This window comes from Chaetodon trifascialis, chromosome 24, assembly GCF_039877785.1.
Source record: "Chaetodon trifascialis isolate fChaTrf1 chromosome 24, fChaTrf1.hap1, whole genome shotgun sequence".
Taxonomy (NCBI): Eukaryota; Metazoa; Chordata; class Actinopteri; order Chaetodontiformes; family Chaetodontidae; genus Chaetodon; species Chaetodon trifascialis.
The window spans coordinates 3,572,896-3,587,746 of NC_092079.1; the positions used below are offsets into that span (position 1 = coordinate 3,572,896).

Below are 14,851 nucleotides of genomic sequence, written 5' to 3' on the forward strand. Positions count from 1 at the left end.
ACTGCTCAAGAGTACATTATTCACCCTTTTCTGTCAGTGAAACAAGTGTCCTAAATCGTTTGTGTTTAGGCTGAAATACGCGGGGTTCAGTGGAATTTCCTGAATTCTGGAAAGATTATGCTCATATCTATCAGGACGATTTGTTTCAAAGTTCCCCTCATCCTGTGAAAAAGAAATTGTTATGGGCTCTCAGACAGCGGCTTTGCCTTTTCTTTCTGACTGGCCACAGACAACCTCCACATTAATGAAAGCCTCTGCCAGTATGAGCGAGGAAGCCAGAAATTTCACCACATTATAGAACTCATAAATCAAACAATTGTCTACCTCCACCATCAGGCAAGTGGAAAAGGGAGATAGTATGAGTCTTCTGCTTTTCTCTTTTTATCTTACCTGCCTATTCCCTTTCCTCAATCTTCCCGTGCTGAATTACTGGCCATTCTCTTTCATCTCACTGCTCGCTCTTTGGTGTTTTCTGAAAGACGGACTTGTGAGGGCTGAAGAATTATGGATTTACCAATCGCACCTAATGGCTTACTGTCCCCCAGAGGAGAATAAAGAAATAATTTAGCATATAAAGGGAAGCAAAGGGGCCTTACACTGTAAAGACGATGCTCTGAGGACCAAGGACCAGTGCTCTTTTGGCCAGAGATGAGAGGCTTCATTAGAAATCAACAGGGGAGGACTTAAACATAGCTTTCCTCATGCCCGCAGGGCTACAGAAAATGTTATTTACCCCGCTATTTTACAGACACACTGCTGCCAAACAGCTCCAAAACGTTGGAAAAGTTTATGATGGATGCTTGCTCCAGTTGAAGGCAAAAACAATAAAAACAACAATTTGCATTTGATAGCAGTGAAGACAGCAGTTTACAGTATGTCTCCAGGTAATGCCTTTCTATAAAAACGAGAGGAACTTACCTTAATACGCAGGAATAGTACCCCACATCGTCCAACTCTGCTGGTCGGAACCATATGGCATCTTCCTCCTTGCTCATTCTTGTGCCGTCAAAACTGATGGGTTCCTCAAAGTCCCCGTGTCCTGCACTTTTGTACCACATAAGGCTAAGTCCGGCGCTCTGTGCATGGGTGTAGTTGGCCCGTATGTATCCATAGAATAAAGCACACTTAATCCGTACAGGTTCCCCCACAAGCACCTTGTATTTCAGGTAGTCCACTGACCAATCTGTGCAGCCTTCCACTGAAAGAAAAAGAGGAGAGAAAAGGCAAATTAAGAAGGAGTTACGAGAAAAAAGGCCAAGGGGAGGAAATTTGCAATCATGAAAAAGGGTGTGTGGCGACCAGGACAAGGCCACTTTCAGCGCTGGCATCAGTCTGTCTGTTCATGTGTTTTGCCAGCAATGCCACAATCAATCAAGATGCTTGTTTCTTCCATGCAGCACTGATCTCTAAAATGTCTCCGTTTTGTGTTTCGCAAGAACGTGCAAACCAAATGAGGCCATTGGTAGCAAGGATGGGCGCAAGGCCGGGCTCAAGTTGCCCGAGCAACAGCCCATTTGCCCTGGTTGGCTGAAAAAAAACAATTTCTTTTAGTTCTGCTGCATTGTTTAAATTGTCTGCATTGCATTGTGGCTGCATGAATAAGAGTTGAGCTACCACATAGGGAGCACGGTTAAGGTTATTTTTTTCTGGTGCATATACACACCTATGACATATAGCTTTCAATATGTATTCACTGCAAAGTTAAACTGAGCTCTCAACATATCAATTATTGCCTGGCCTGGCCTTCATCTGCAAACATTACTGTGTTTGGATTTGACCTGTGTGTCACCTTCTCATACATACATTTACAGTCTACTGCAAATAAACTGTCCATAAGCACCATCACTATACTTTCAAATGGCAGCGATCATTGACATTGTACCTAAGAAAACTGGAATGTGCTGTGAGTCTGCATTTATAAATGGAAAAAGCGACTCGTCTCATATTGCACCGCTGCACGCGACAAGGCTGAGCAATCGGGCTCTTCCTGTTAAAACATCTAATAAAGCCCACAAACTGTCAGTCAAACAAGTTTCAAAGATCGAATAATAACTGCATTATTCATGCACTGCAGGCAAAGGAATGGTTCAGACTTTTTTTCCCATCTTTGGGTGCATGTATATGAAATGGATGAGAAATAGCAAATATTAAATTGACACTTAATCCTTATCAAATTCTCACACACCAGTGAAAACTCACAAAGGCAACACAAAACTCCAGCGTTCCTGATTGAGACTTTAACACAGAGTGACTTGTGTAAAGAGGCAGAGGCACAGTCAGCAACACATCTGGGTTTTTTTTTTTTTTTTTTTAAGAACAGCATTCTCACAGAAATGGAAAGAAAGTGACTGACATTCAGGTGACGTATCGGGAAGCAAGACTCAGGTTTTCTGTTTCATGAGACTGGCTCAAATCGCCATGGTAGACAAAGCTGCAACACTAACCTGCAGGCTCCATTCAGCGGATCTGATCAGCGCCTCCTCAGACTGACAGCTTTACAGTAAGGTTTGCAATAAAATGGCAAATGACTTCACAGGCACAGTTGGCCATGATGACAGTGACTGGTGATTATATCTGCATACAGTAATTGCCCTCACTTTCATCCCCAACTGGATTCCTCACAGTGATTCTTCAGTACAGATAGCTTTCGTACTCTTTTTCCACCACAGCTCAGAATAACACAACATGATTTTGTGATTCAATGACTTGATTATTGTGAATGAAAAACAAATACGGACACTGCATTAAAAGAAAAAATCAACTCCTATCCACGTCAAGCTTTAGAAGCTTTATTTCAGTTATACTGTCTTTCTGTTAGAATATCCACTCTAAGCATATCTCTTGAATCTTAAAGAGCTTAAAGAGGCTTTTGCTACCACTTATTATCCAACATGCGTCTCTACCAAATCAAAAACAACCTCTGCTCTATCTTCCTTTATCCACTTTTTCCCTTCCTGTTCCTAACATCCTCTTTTCCCTCGCTTCACCTCGCCGCATCACTCTTCCTTTAAAAACAGCTGGCGAGCACAGCTGCCACGGACTCAACAGGCTTCGCTAATTGAGCCTCTATAAATGTTTTATTTACCAAAGAAGCAACTTGGCCGCCAATCAGCGAGGTGCGGTGCACGCTGCGGTCGCTGGGGCTAACCAGGGGAGGGGTGTTGGCGGGGAATTGATTTAAACATGCTGATTTGTGTTATTGTACTGCATTGTGTGGAACTGTAAGGGTCATGCTGGGAGCGGCGGCAACAGCGCTCGTGTGGGTGCTTTAGGAGCCGGAGAAAAGATGAAAAAATGGAAAAGCACACTCAATCACTTGAGCAGTGAAAAATGAGGACGATATAATGTCACAGTGAGATGCTTTCAGGGCAGCTGCAGTGGAGTTTAACAGCAAAAGATTTGGCGGCTACCAAAAAAGTGGTGTCAATCCATCAGAAACAATGATAAAAGTTTAATTGTCAGAAATTGTGTGGAAAAATCCATCGCTGAAGACAAGAAAAAGAAGCCTCAATAGACCAGATTTCAACGCAGTAACATGACATGGTGCCAGGTATGTGGTCTATTTTGATACATGTGATTCATTCCACTGTGTACCGGGACAAGGAGCCGATTGGTTCACTACTACTGGCTCCAGCTGGTGATTGGCTCCCTGAAGATGGCAGCTGACTGTCTGTAGTGAGCTGCTGTAGATGGTGCTGCTGCTGCTGCATGAGGGCTGCACTTATGTAGTTATAGCTATATAATCATGTGTTCACATGTTAGCACATGATCACACTGTATTTCATTTAGATTTTAAAGCGTCCCGACTTTTTTTTTTTTCAACCCTCACTTTCACATGTAGCCGTACTGAAGGCGAATCCTCACATTCATTTGGAGCTTTTGCTTGATAAACAACAGTTGGTGATTACTTTTCTGTTTAGTAACTAATCATTTTAATCTATTATCTTGAGGTTGTCGAAAGGTTTTCTGGGTAATACAGGAAATCAGTTTATCGGATGAAGTAGGTCAGAGAAAAACTGGCATAACTACAGATAAAGTGCAGCACTTCAACATAAAACTGGGACAGGAATCTTCCAAAAATGTAAAAATATACAAACTGGTAGTACTTGAGGGTGAACGTCTCCTTTGAGTGTACTGAATGTGCCATTAGGTAGCGCCTTTCCTGATCCAAACTGATCCGGAATCAGCAACAATAAGTCGCTGTCTCCATTTAATGAGACTTCGAATGCTGCGTTCAGATGCAACGCTCTTACATCACCCTCTAAACCTCTTTTTCATTCCTTCAATTAAGCGGGTCCTCCCAGGGGCAAGACAAAACAAAAAAAACAACCTAATTTATAGAAAGAATGAATAACTACAAACAAAATGAAGCAAACACACACGCTGGAGAAGGCAGTGCAGTGCGCTAACCAATGCTACAGTCCTGTCACTGCCACCAAGTCAAGCTGTTGCTATAGCAACAAAGGGTCAAACCTCGCTTATCGAGAACTTGCTAATTAGTTTGTGGACGATAATAACTTGAAGGCTTAAGGTAAGACAGCCAGGATGGTTTCACTTCTAATCATGTGTCCTAATTGAGACTCTGTGAGTGTTTTACTCTCACCACTAAAAAAAGCAGCAGTGGAGTGGAAAAGGTCATGGAAGCAGGCGGCGGCACAAACGGAACAAGATCGGTTTGGCAAAAAGTATGCATGAAGTAACGACTGATCTGTCTCCTCTCCGAGGTCAAAGACATTCAAAGACAGACCCCACCTGACCAAGCTACTGTCGGTCAGATGAACTATATAACTCTGGTTCTATGAATTCTGGATCAACACCAGAGCGGATGCAATAAAATGGACAAACTTTCTCTAAATTCTCTCTGGAAAAAGGCAAAAAATGCCAAAACAAAACTATTATTGCAGGAAAAACAAGACTGGGAGCAGAATCAGCTAGTGTGGTAAAGTACATGTTAGGTCATGGAGCACAAATTCACAGCTGAGCCCCTGCTGGCCCCCCTGCCTGCCTCAAAGTCCAGTCCAGCCAGTTGCTGCAGTCATAGTGTGCTTGAAGTGAAGTAGTTGGAGTATTTCACACTGTGATGTAGGTATGTTTACTTCAGTAAAGGATCTGAATGCTGAGGATGATGTATCAAAAGGTATATATGCCCCACTAAATCACTCTTAGCACCCTTAACATATTCTGGCGGCCCAGAGAGAAAAGAAAGAGACAAATTTCCTCACAAGTGGTTTTCACTATGGCCCCACAGACTGGTTTTGCTACCAGAAAAAAACACAGTGAATGCATCACCGCCCAGCATCAGACAGCCTCGCTCTGTCACTGCCTTTCCCATGAGCACTGCAAATAAACACTCGTCTATGTTTTTTGCTTTGTTTTTTCTAGTTTACAGCAGAACATTTCCCCTCTTAGTGAGGAGTTATTCTTACGTTGTTCGAGGACCACTGCTACTACAGTACAGTATATTGTATCATGCAAAATAGCACAAATGCATCTGCATATGCTTAAATGTGGATATTACAATCTCTGGGCTATATAATTAAATTACATACATATTAGTATGCATCTGATTAAAAAAAAAAAAGACAAATAGAAAAAATGAAAAGTGATAAAAAGTGAAATGGATGATTCCTGCTGAAAACATATGCAACATGGAAGAGTGGGTCTCTTCAACAGCGAAATTACTGTCAGATAAAAGATGCTTTTTAAACCACCCGGAGGCATTCGGTTATTGCACAGAACTTTGAAAATATCCTCAGTTTAACAGAGAAGTTAAAGAAAAAATAATAATAAAAGCGCCTTAATTAATTTCCCTTTAATGGTGAACTCCAGCCTGGCTGTTTCAAAGGGCCTGCTGCATTTATCTCCAATACCGCCATGAGGAGCTTGCCAGCGCCAATATCTGTTATCTTCCACCTATTCACAAATTGCCCGTTTCAGACTTTTGACAGAGGGTTATCGTTCATTTCAGCAAGTGAGGGTGGGGATTCTGCATAATCCGTTGGCAGGAAACAAACATGGTACAAAGCCTAATTGAACTCGATTAACATTTCCCTGCTCACCAGATTTCCATTCTGCTGGATCACAATTGGTGAGGGAATTGGCCAATCTGCTGAGTGATAATAACAACTCCGGCAGCTCTTCAGCGCCTGGGACCATCAAGCATAAGCAGCGTTCGCGGCTCCGCTACACATGACCCGTAAGTAAGAAGTGGAGACTCCCCTGAGGGCGTCCAGCGTCCAACAATTCTGTTTGTCAGCTGGGAAAATGACAACCGGTGACTGTCAGCTGTCATGGTTTGCCAAATGATCACAGAACAAATGTTTGCGCGTCACTTCGCATGGAAAGCGGGATTTAATAGAGGCACATTCGCTGACACCACATCGAAATGGGGTCCTCGAGCCACATCTCGATTTAACCACGCCATTAAACAAAGGCCAGGCCATTTGTCAGGCCTGCCTTGTTTTTATGTTTGTCATGTTTGTCTCATTTGTCCAACTGTGTAAAAGACGGAGCTCTCGTTTATAAAAAGGCTCTTATCCTCACGTTTTATGATTGTCACACAAGTAAAGCAAGGATGTGATCTATGTGAGGATGGAAAAAAAAGGGTTGTGATGCTGAAGGTAATTAACTGCATGGGTGTTGTTTTTTTCTGTATTAAAATGCATTTGTGAAAGTTATCACCCAAGGTTTAAATGCAAATATAGACCACAGTGCACACTGAAATCAAGGTCAAAGAGGTCTTTGGAGTCTTAAAGCTAATTATACTTTCAAAATGGAAACCTATACCATTATTCAAAGCGTTCCCTCTCACTGAAATTCTTGTTTTAATTTTACCTCCTCTCTTAAAAGAAACAAGGCCTCAAGGCGTTTCCCACTTATCGACCGAAGTAGTTTTTTCTGAATTTAAAACGCACTCCGATGCATTTCCTTTTTTTTTTAATTCCTTTCCTCTTTATGTGCAGCTTCTTCATATTGAATATGTAGGGCAGGTTATGCTGAAATATATTCAAAAAATAAATCTCGTGCGCAGCTGACTGATGAAACGATGCAGCACAGAAGCGATGATGCATTGGGGAAAAAAAGAAGAAAAAAAAAAAAACAGCACGATGAATTTCTGGTTGAAAGGGCACCACAATAAAGCTAAACAAATGTTATGTCATCGTGTTCCCGCTACGTTTTACTGTCAATCGGCAACGAGCATGTGCTCGTCCTGCAGAGAAGGTGATCAGCTCATAAATTGGGTTACAGGTCTGCTGAGGGGTAATCGTATGCAGATTGAGTCAGGTCGCGACTGAGACTCCCACAAAGTGTATATTCACCCATAAGCACTCAAGGAGATGGTTCACTAGCATTTTTCTCTATAAAAGCTCCAGTGTAATTCAATCAGAAAGGCGTGCATGCATTAGGCCGGGGCTGATTGGATAAACACGCAAGCATTCATACACACACCTACAGACGCACACAATCTATGAGGGGACGCAACATCAACCTTTACTTGCCCTCATGAAGTGTAGTGTCCCAGCTGGCCTCGCTCCAGGGTCACTAAAGGAACTTATCAACTTCACAGCCACTTTTGCCCAGGGAGGGAGGCAGGGGAGAAGAAGTCTTGAAATCTTGACCTGCCATTTTCCACCTTGTGAAAATGCTGTCGCAGCAGAGTGGGTCTCAATTAAGGGGAATATAGCTCTGATGTGTGGGAAAGGTAACCTCTCGGCTGCCGGCGTGCGGGAGGAGATAACCTACTGTACGTGATTGAAGTACCTCCAGCAGGTTGAAGAGTGAGTCATCAGCCAATAAAGCACTCAGTCATGGTAATCTCCATGTGAGAGCATGTTCTCACACACACACACAAAAGAGAGAGACTCAGGTCTTGAGCTTGAGCAGAAAGCTTCAGCTGAGGGAGGGAAGTAAAGGGCCGTATGCTGTGGGTGTAATGGCACTGCAACAATAAGGAACTACAAATGCTCAAACTGGAGTTATGAGCCATACGGTGACATAAAGGAGAATCTAGAACCACCTGGATGTGAACAGTAGTCCATAAATACAGTATATGGAGAGGCAGTGAATGTTAAGGGAATAGGCCTCACTTTCTTTCTGAGACTGAAGTAAAACGCTCAACCAAATGTCCCCACATTATCTGTGGAGCTGGGCTAAGTACGTGTTTAGCTTAGCTTAGCATAAAAACAGGCGGCGGGGCAAACAGCTGATCTGGCGCTGTCCAAAGTGATAAAACATGCCGGCAAACTCCTCTAAAGCTGGCTGATTCACTGAATGCTGCACTCACTGGCTGCGTTGAGCAACCTGAGCTGCAGCTGAATGCACGGACGGCGAAACTGAACCCAAAACCACAACTTTTCTTTTGAGATTAGGGATCCTCAGCGGCATTTGCCCAAAGGCCAGAATGTTTCTAAGCAGACCAAATGAGCCCATTATTGTTTCATATTTTCACATTTTTACAAAAACTGTCATCTGTATGTAACCTATTAGTGTGACAAACATGACAACTAATGATATCTATATTTAACTAGAAAATGCAATCATATCTCCACCAAGCAGGCAGTTCACTGAGGAGTTAAAACATTTTTCTTTTTTTGAGAAGTTATGAGTCACACGCGGCCACCGACTCTCACACAACTGATTTTCATTTTCTCAAGCAGTGAAAAAATAATAACTGCTAACAACACGAAAAGAAGACACCGGCAGTGCGTGGATGGGCGAGAGTGAGCCGCTCTTCTGGCAGCAGCCGCCTCTTAATGTGCACCGTGCGAAGGCAGGCAGGAGTGAAAGTGAGCAACATTTCAGTTTAGTTTGAGACTCAGCGTTGGCAAAATTGTTGCATTAGCTATTCTGTAACAACACCCACTGCAGAGGTCAGGGTCATAATAATTGTGTCAAGTCAGTAATCATGGTCGATGATGAATAAGTATGGTTGATCAGCACACTCGCCGACCTCTAGACAAATCCCCAGGTACCTCATCAGCGTATCAGGGGATCCTCCAAATTAGATTCATGATTTTGCAAACTACAACCTGATTGCAGCTCCGAAGTTAAAGGAAAACGACGGCTCATGTAATAACCGTAGACATCCAAGTTTACTGACTGACTTCCTGACTCAGCTTTGACTTACCATATAAAACCATGCATTCAGTTTTTGTGTGTTTACTGCAAAAGCAACCACATAAGTTAAGTCATGAGTTTGTTTATTTCATCTGGCAAAGCTGTCGGCTTGTTTGCATGTTTGTCTGACTCCTCATGCCTGTCGCCCTCGTCGGACCGATTCTCTCGTCTTCTGCGGAAATCGAAAACAACTCTTCCTTGAGATTCAAAACAAAAGGAACTCTACCTTGGCATAATTTTGCCTTGTTTTCAGAGATGACAAAAATGTAGGATTTAATGGAGATGACAAGATTGATATTTTTGCAGGGTGACTCCAGCTGCCCCGCTTATTTCATGATTGCAGTGACATTTACCTCCCATCCTCCTACCCGCTCCTCACAAGCAGATAAAACAGCTCTATCTCTCAGCCTCGCCTGCACTTTACTCTCATGACACTTCATCTTCATTTGTCATTTGTCTCTCTGTGCCCAACACCCCTCTTCCTTAACAGCCACCGAGCTGTCATTTATATGCAAATACTCATATGTGATTGGGGGAAAAAAGGAAAAAAAAAACAGCTTTTCTTCCTCTCGCAAAATAAACATTGCCCGCAATCTTGTCTTGCTTCCCCCCTCTGTATCAGATTCAGCTCCCCTGATTGGACACGGTCTCCAGAGAGGCCGACGCCCGCTGTCTACAATCATGGGTTAAATGCTGACGGGGAACGGGAGCACAGAGAGGTGGCTGATGGGAAAAGGGAAAAGTTGACTTCGCCAGGATGGACCCTTGCAGGGAAGAGAATAGGGAAAGAGGTGGAGGGGAAAGTAAACACACACACATGCACGCACGCACGCACACGCACAGGCAGGTCAGATTTGTTTGGCAGAATTATTCAGTTTCTCACTTCCTTACAGTTTATGAGGGCAGTTTTTGTGGACATTTGCAGCTAAAATGCACCAGAAAAAGCAAGACAGACACTGAATTTAACTTCCAATTCCAAAAACAAGACCCTGCTGTGTTCGCAGAGGCAAAACGCAACAAAATAGGACATGGATCTATGTATTTCACGCGCAGGTTTCTGCAAATAACGCTTCACAGACATCAACTTCTGGGATGTCTTTGTCCCATTTACACTTGGGAGGGTAGCGCTCTTTGCTCAGCGACAGTGGCTGTCACTGCTCTGGCTAACCTAAATCTTCCGCTTGTTTAAAAAGGGAAATGCAAAACACATTTCGTGAGAGGACTATTTAATGGGAAGCATTTAAAACAGGAAATGGACAAGCTTTCATTGAGTGCTTATCGACTGAAGCCCTGTTGCGCAAACTGGCAACAGAGCAGGAAAACATTACACATGAAACATTCTGTAAATATGACTTTAAAAGCCAATAGATGTTTCACTAATTTCATTCCATTCAGTGCATTACGAGGGTGCAGAATAGTAAGCGACCTCCTAAACTGCATGTGAGTAGAACTGCAGCCAACTGCACAGACACATTTCTCTTCAAAGCAGTATGGAAATCAGCCTGTTTGACTCTATATAGGTGATTAGGCCTGTTTTTCCTTTCATGCTCAACAGCACCTGCACCAAATTTGTCACCTGGCACTCGTCTACGTCCAAATCTGACAAAGTGTCTTATGGTCCCATCGGCGTGAGGATCGGTGATGACTTCTAGTCTGACTTTAAAGGGGTGATTATGTGTCGGGAACAGCTTTTTGATTCTCCTGGGCAATCAAACCATGAAAATGTTCTTGTATCCATATGTTTGCTCCCAGTTCCTGCCTATTTCAGGGGAACATTTGACAAGGAGCAGATGTAAAAGTGATCCTATTATGGCTGGGGTGTCTTCTCCAGAGAGAGCAGTATATAATCAGAGAATCATCCTTCTGTTCCCCACGGTGCCAGTAATCCTCTCATCTAACAAACAGACAAACAGCCTTGGGAGGCGTGGAGACACACAACATAAACAATACTGACTCATGAAAAAACACCCGAGTGCTGCATTGCAGACATGACTGCGCACATACTGTAGGACAAGAGTGTGGATAAGATGTTTTTTTGTTTTTTTTTTTTCCCCACAAACTCTCACCCACCCACACAGGTACAAAATACACAGCGAGAACACACACAGAGAACGGGCCACACAATCCACGCTGCCTCCGCTGGCAGCCTTGTCAGCCTGTTATTCTGTGCTGTATCATGGCGGTGTGGGCGCACTAAGCCGGTGACTCAGACCCTCGCCGGTCCACTACAGACACCGACACACCATTTGGGCGTTGTGCTCCGGTGCCCCCGCGAAATGAGCGTCGGTGAAAATAGAGCGTGCCCAGATGGATAGAGAGCCTTGTCACATCAGCCTCTGCGCCAGCCGTCTGTGAAATGATAAGATGGCAAGAATATGTAACAAAGCAAGCAGCGGGCACCATCCTGATGGGCGCTGGTGTCAGCTCCCATACGTCAACTCTGACCTTATTTTCTGTCTCTCATTTTTTCCCACACTGTTAACTACCAGGGCATCGTCTCTCTCTCGTTTTGCCTTTGTGCTCCTCTGTCTCTCTTGCCTCCTCCTCCTCCGTCTCTCAGTCTTACCCTTCCTCTATCTCTGAGCTATTCAGTTCTTGCACATAGGAGTGGGAGGGTGAGGGGAGGTTATGTCGGCAGTTCAAAGAGAGAAGGAGAAAATTATGATGGAGAAATGACTCAAACTGCAGATCAGCATGGACAGTAAGGTCCCCCAAAAGCCACGCAAGGGCGCCGGGGGTTGTAAATCACAACGCGATCGGCAATCGCCAATAATTCAGCAAGAGTGGACAGTGGCTCTGTTCTTCTGTTCACTTTGTCAAGGTCGAGCGTATTGTGAGGAATAATGAAAGGAATTCAAATGTGAGGCGGCAGAATGAACCGTATCTGCCTGGCAACCACAAGCTGCACATTTGCACACGCTTAAAGAACACACAAACATGGCAGCGTATCTAAATTGCACAGCATCGCGCACACACACATGCACGCACGGTAAGTCACACACTCACGCAGGCAGCTAGGGATCCAGGGAAACCTAGTGGCCTGGAACAAGAGTAGAGCCAGAGCTTCCCATTAGAGGACATTACTGTCAAACACTGGAACGAAAACTACCTGCTGTACACTGATTACCAACCTACCTCCCGCTACAATTCAATTACAAACTAGATAATATGATGCACTGCAGTCATTCTCTGTGACAGTGACATGAGGAAGCGAGGACAGCTGGCTGAGAGGATTCCTGAAAATGCTTATGCCTGTTTCTTTCACATTTCTGCACCAGAGGGGGCATTTTTGGCTTTGTCTTGCTGGCATGTCTATTTCCTCTGATTGAATTTGTCTTGTCTCCCAGCCCATGATGGTGGCTAACAAGATTTCCACCTTAAGTAATGTAAAAGGTGAAAAAAACAGGATATTAAAATTTGTCATTTTGCTTGCTTGTTAAGCCCCGGAAAAGCTGGACCAAGGTCACGTTTTATTCGTCAGACTGAAGCGTCATGAAATGGGCAAAACTAAAAAAGAAATAGCAAGAGCTGAATTGTCATCAGCAGCAACATTGCAAGCCTTTTTTTCTGAAAAGCTTCCCATCTTGCCCAATAAATCCAGCATGTAGAAGGTATATTAGTATTGAGTGACGCAACATTCGTTTTCCATAAAAAGAGCCAAGAAACAAAATGTCAGTGGGGGCTTCGAGATCATTTCAATTAAAAGTCAGAGGCAATTAAAAGCCTGTTGACACTTTAAATGAATGTGTTGAACTGAAAACAAGTGAAGCTTTCTCCCAAAAGGCAATTTCAACAAAAATCTAATTTCAAATGATTAGTTGAAGTGAATGTTGTTCGCAGCAGCCTTCGTATTAACGGTTTCAGGGCACCTACTGATGCAGGATGCTGTCAAAGCCCTCTGCAGGAAGCCAGTGAGGGATCATGTCCTCGTCACGACATTGGTGGGCTGCGTATATGGTGGTGGGTGGAACCTGGAGAAGAACGCGTTGACTTCTGGGCTTCTCACGGCAGGCCAGCAGCGTGAGGAGGTCCAGTCATTCCAAATCGGCAGTAATTGATAGAGAGGCCATTAGCAGACCTGCACAGGCTGTGCCACAAGTCAATCATTTCCAATTTTCTCTCCACACAGAAGATGACTAACAGTCTGAAACGAGCCTTTTTCAAACAATTCTACCTTAGGGAGGAGATTCTCCTGACATTATAGCTCCAATTATAGAGCAGACTGTGGAAGAAAGCAAATCACATATTAACTGATTCATACTGTAAATCCAGAGAGGCAAGCCAGTCATTTATTGTACCAGTCAAGCTGCCAGCCTTCAGATAATGAATTATTAAGTTGGTCTCAAAGTAAACTGTTTCAAAACAGTGACCAACCTAAAGCAAGTACAATACAGTAGAGGGAATAAAACAGAATATGATTTAAATTTTTCCTTCATGAAGGAAATTATAAATGAGAAATATGAAAACACTGCAAATCATGAGGACTAGTATTTAGGTCAGAAATAGCTAGGAAACTAATTAAATAAGAGATAATGGCCATTTAGAGCAACTTTTTATTCATATAAGGCTTACTTTAGGCCACACACACACACAGCTATATGTTTTGCTCAATACACAAACAAAAACAACTCCCTCAACACACAAACTGCAGTTCCCTTATCCCTCAGCCAGCTGGCTGATAACAAGCAGTTCATTTTCCTGATTCGAAATAAGCCACCCTCTTCTGCTCCAATTAGAAGCTTAGGAAGATTTCCATTACCACGTGCCGCACCCCATCTCCTCCAACCAAATGCACCCAACAGTTCAGGCATGGGTGGAGGGAGAGCAGTTGAGGGTGCTGAGGGGGATAACAGTTTTAAAAAAATGTATTCATCCACGGTGTCAGCAAATTAGAACCTTAATGCAAATTGAATTTACAATAAATCCACCTGGAGTCGCCTTGAAGGAAGAAGAAGGAAGAGAAAAAAAAAAGGAAAGAAGAGCCAGAGGAAGGAAAAAAGCCAAGAAAATGAAAATGGAGATCCTGGCACTACGAGCACACATTTGCATATACATAATTAATTAAACCGGGGTTCACTGCTTTAGATGGATGACCGTCTGAGGGGAAACCGGGGAGCTACAGAAAGTAGAACAGTAATAAAAAGGTGAAAGAAAAGGTGATTCTTCTTTCAGGCAAGGGAATAATCCGCAAAATTCAACTCACTGACTCATCAGTGTTGATGTTTACACACGCATGCTGTATTATCTGTACTCTAGGTTTGTATGACCCCCGCCTCCAAAGACATAGATGAACGTCAATTAGTGCCACTCACTCACTCAGTTGGCTTGACAAGCAGCAAAACAAACCTCAAGCCTCGTCTGCCGCCCTCCAGTGAAAACTCGTTGGGCTTGTTAGCGAGAAATCCCAAATTCGGGCAAGGTAACAGTGGGGTAATTCAATATAAACAAACTATCCGCAGAGGTGGTTGAGTACACTAAATTAATGCAATTGTTCGTCGGCTGTTCAGATCGGCTCTCTCATTTGGTAAGTGCTCCCACTGCAGCCGCTGAGTGTGGGCATGCAGAGAAGTGAGGCCTTTGAAGGTGTCACCAGCTTCCAAAAAAGAAAAACAAGAGCAGAGGGGTAAAAAAGACTAATTTTTTTTCAGACTTCCTTCCAAATGTGCTGGTTTATATTACAGCTGCAGGAAAAATGCTGCGGTGTTGGCAAGAACTACGAGACTCCTCCAAACAA

At 43.5% G+C, this 14,851-nt stretch overlaps 1 protein-coding gene across 5 annotated transcripts in view; it reads right to left on the reverse strand.

Moving 5' to 3' along the window:
- The window catches only part of LOC139352009 (interleukin-1 receptor accessory protein-like 1), a 228,129-nt gene that overhangs the window by 142,757 nt on the left and 70,521 nt on the right, over nucleotides 1–14,851 (reverse strand). For all 5 annotated transcript variants that reach the window (XM_070994009.1, XM_070994008.1, XM_070994005.1 and 2 more), the window contains one exon: nucleotides 919–1,198. In XM_070994009.1, the coding sequence (XP_070850110.1) occupies nucleotides 919–1,198 (280 nt within the window). The remainder of the gene's footprint in view (nucleotides 1–918; nucleotides 1,199–14,851) is intronic.